At 35.1% G+C, this 3,764-nt stretch overlaps 1 protein-coding gene across 1 annotated transcript; it reads left to right on the forward strand.

The window, feature by feature from the left end:
• Positions 1–169: 169 nt before the first annotated feature.
• Positions 170–3,492, forward strand: LOC107849348 (alpha-dioxygenase 2-like). Its single transcript, XM_016693948.1, has 2 exons — positions 170–302; positions 3,155–3,492. The coding sequence occupies exons 1-2, from the start codon at positions 170–172 to the stop codon at positions 3,490–3,492; spliced, it is 471 nt and encodes a 156-aa protein (XP_016549434.1).
• The last annotated feature ends 272 nt before the right edge of the window (positions 3,493–3,764 follow it).

A 3,764-nucleotide genomic window follows, 5' to 3' on the forward strand; every position in this document is an offset into this window, starting at 1 on the left:
AGACCACCCATCTCATTAACCACCAATGTGGGACTTTCTTCTCTTTCTTCTAACATGACTAATATGTTAAGTTAAGCTCATTGAAATCATATTGCATTAGGATCCCAATGGAAGATTTAGTTGGTGGTGAAGGCGCAGAGAATTATCTAAAATAGGATTTATTAATAAAATGGTTTCAATGGGCCATCAAGTATGTGGAGCTCTTGAGCTTTGGAATTATCCAGTGTGGATTAGGAATCTTGTTGCTCAAGATGTTGATGGAACTGACAAACCAAATCATGTCGATTTTGCAGCTCTTGAAAGTATATTTGATATTAGAACTAGAATAAAAGGAATGTCAATTTCAATTAGTCATTGAACTCTATTCAATATAATAATAGAGTATTATTTTAAAATGTGTCTCATTCATTTGAGTATTCGAACAATACAAAAATTCAATTTAAATGGTAAAAACAACCATCATCAAATTATATTACGTTTCTGTAAATTTCACATAGGAAAATTTAAAGAGAAAATTGAGAATAGATAGTCCATGCATATTTTTAAGAGATAAGCATTCTGTAACCTCTGAACTATTTTCGAACTATGGCCAAAGTTTCTACGGGATACTCCAACTTCACGGGGGTCCTATTATCCCCTGAACTCGATTTTAGCGTATTGTTGTTACTCTTTTGTGCTGACGTGACACCTTTATTACATAAAGTAGGGCTTATGTTAAAGTTGTCACATTAGCTAAAATAAAAGGGCAGCCCCGTGCACTAAAGGCACCCGCTATGTACGGGATCTGAAGAATTGTCGGACCACAAGGAATTATTATATGCAGTCTCACCTTGCATTTCTGCCAAGATGTTGTTTCTTTACCAACAAAGTTTATTTGTATCAGGCATCATTTTCCTTGGGATGTAGAATGCAAAGACAAGAACACAAGTACTTATCTAGCTGGTGAATTGTGATCGTAGCACCTAGGAAGATCTCAGACTCAACAGCCAGCCTCTAGATATATGCAAGAGCATTTGAAATACAAGTTCAAATTGAGAAAAAAACACATATCTAGCAATCTTCACCTTCATCATTATCTCTTTTTTGGAAAAGGGAGGAATAAGTAGTGACTAGTAACCTTTTCATTCTGAAGTTAGCATGGGCAATGATCAAAAGCACTTGAGATAAATGCTCAATCCCTTTAGTGAGACACAAAGAGAAGATAAAATGAATTTTGATTAATTATACTTATTTTCACCTTGTGTCTCATGATGTAGTTGTTGGTTTATAATTGAACAACAAAATATAATATTAAAAAATGAACTATGCTTTCCACAAAATTAGACACCACTAATTTTTAACTGAAACATAGTTTTTCAGAGAGAACAAAAAATACTACACTAAAGTAAAAGGAATCTCAGTGTAGATTCTTCATCGCACTCACCAATTGCAGGGCCAAATCACAGAGAACTTGTGTAGTGAACTTAAAAGTCTTGGGCTCACCATTAGAGAATGTATGATTCTATTGAAAGGGGAAGGGAGAATTTTTAAGTAACCATTGAGACAGAGTGACACAAATTGCTCTCAATTATATGTATGTGCGACTGGTTTTTAAAGTGTATTGTTAGAACTTGAAGTTTTGATGAATGACAATATGAATGAAACAAGTTGAATTTGATTCAAACACTTGATGATAAGGGAAGCAAGTTGAGTTGAAAAAGGAGTCCTATGTGAAGAAGGAGTTTCACTTCTAAGCATATTCTTAAGAGTCCAATGTGTGGAAGGAGAAAGATTCTAAAAATTGAAGAATTCAAAAAAGTTGGGGTTTTACTACAACACTAAGGAGACAAGATTTGGAATTGAAGAACGAGTCTCACTTGAAGTAGAACTTCATGCAATGAGAGTTCTAATTAAAGTTGGAGTTTGAAATAAAGAATGACTCTTTGGAGAGTTGTGCTTAAATAAAAGATACAACAGCCAGAATAATTCACACACTTAAAAAAGCAGAAAAGCTCAATCGACAGATTGACTTCACGAAGTGCTATTCGATCACTGAAGAAACACGTTGAAGAACCTGGTCCTCAGTACAGAATCCAACTAAGAGTTTTAGCGTTGATTTTTAGAGTTGTTCATTGTGTTTGAGCTATTCATGTAATATTAGTTTCAGTTTGTTATAAACTGAATTAGGAGCTAATCTTCGAGTTTGGGAAAACTCAGAGACTTTGGGAACACATACCTTGGGAGATGTGTGTGTAGTTAGGAATTAGAGTTTATAATTCCTAGTTATTAAGTTATAGGAATTAGTGTTTATAATTCCTAGTTGTTGAGTCATAGGAATTAGAGTTTATAATTCCTATTTGTTGGTTATAAGAGTTTTGTAATCAGTCGTTGTTGAGGCTCAAAGGTTTTTAGTGAAGTTGGGGTTAAATCCTGTAGAGGTGCAGGTCATGGTTTTTTACACCTTTTGAGTCGGGTGTTTTTCACGTAAAAATCATTGTGTTCTTTACTTTCTGTTTACTGCTTCCTTGAAACACGTCTGTAGAACACGTCAGGCAACACGTTCCATCGATAAGTAAAAGTTAGGCAAAAATAAAAAAATCAGTAGGGCACGAATTCTTAACAAGTGGTATCAGAGCGAGATTGTCTTAAAAAGGGCTAGCACCTAAGACAAAGATCAATATGATGAATATCGCACCACCTACTGGTCACAGTGAAGGTTAATCCACTATTAGACCTCTACTCTTTGATGGTTCTCACTTCATTTGGTGGAAAGCCAGGATTGAAACATTCATTCAAGGGGAACACTACGAGTTATGGGATAGGATCACTGATGGTCCTACTATTTCAATAAAGTTAGAAAATGGGAAACTGGTCAAGAAAGTAAGAAGTGAATTCACTTCTCATGACTTATTGACATTAAAGAAAAATGCTAAGGCCAAAAACATTTTGGTCTGTGGATTAGGACCTGCTGAATACAATAGGGTATCAACATGCACCACTGCTAAGAAAATTTGGGATGCTCTAGTAAATGCTCATGAAGGAACATCTCAAGTAAGAAAATTCAGAATTTCTCTTCTCTTCACTGAGTATGAGGTATTTAAGATGAAAGAGAATGAAACCTTGCATGAGATGATGACAAGGCTTGCTGACTTAACAAATGAGCTGACTTCTTTAGGAAAAGCTATATCTGAAGAAGAACAAGTCGAGAAGGTATTGAGGGTATTACCAAAATCAAAGTGGAATGTTAAGATGACTGCGATTAGGGAAGCAAATAAGGATCTTGCAGGCATGACCCTGGATGAATTAGTGGGGAATTTAAGAACTTATGAAATGGAAATTGATGGAAATAAAGTGCTAGAAGCCCCAGAGGATACCTTAGCTTTGAAGGCATCTTACAGTGATGAAGAAATTGAACTTGATAAAGAACAAGTTGCCTTCATAGCTAAAAACTTCAGCAAATTCTTAAAAAAAAAAAGGGAACATATAGTAAGAAATGGTCAAATAACAATCTAAATGGATGCTACAAGTGTGGTAAGACTGATCATCATATGAAAGATTGTCCTCTCTGGGAAATAGAATGGAGAAAAGAAAGGACTGAAAAGGAATTGGAAGAAAAAAACAAAAAGAGGGAAGAATATGGAATGGTAGCAGCTTAGGATTTGACTCAGATGATGATGAAGTTGATGAAGCAGCACTCATGGATCTTGGAGATTCAGACTTGGAGGAAGAAGATGATGCTTCTGAGGTTAGTATACTTGAACTTAAAGAAAAGTTGCATTTGTTTT

Source organism: Capsicum annuum, chromosome 12, assembly GCF_002878395.1.
Source record: "Capsicum annuum cultivar UCD-10X-F1 chromosome 12, UCD10Xv1.1, whole genome shotgun sequence".
Taxonomy (NCBI): Eukaryota; Viridiplantae; Streptophyta; class Magnoliopsida; order Solanales; family Solanaceae; genus Capsicum; species Capsicum annuum.

Excerpts from the sequence above, each read along its gene's own strand:
- LOC107849348 (XM_016693948.1), top strand. The coding sequence starts at position 170 with ATGGTTTCAATGGGCCATCAAGTATGTGGAGCTCTTGAGCTTTGGAAT. Across the intron at positions 303-3,154 it reads CGATTTTGCAGCTCTTGAAA|GAAAAGCTATATCTGAAGAA; the intron begins GTATATTTGATA and ends TGACTTCTTTAG.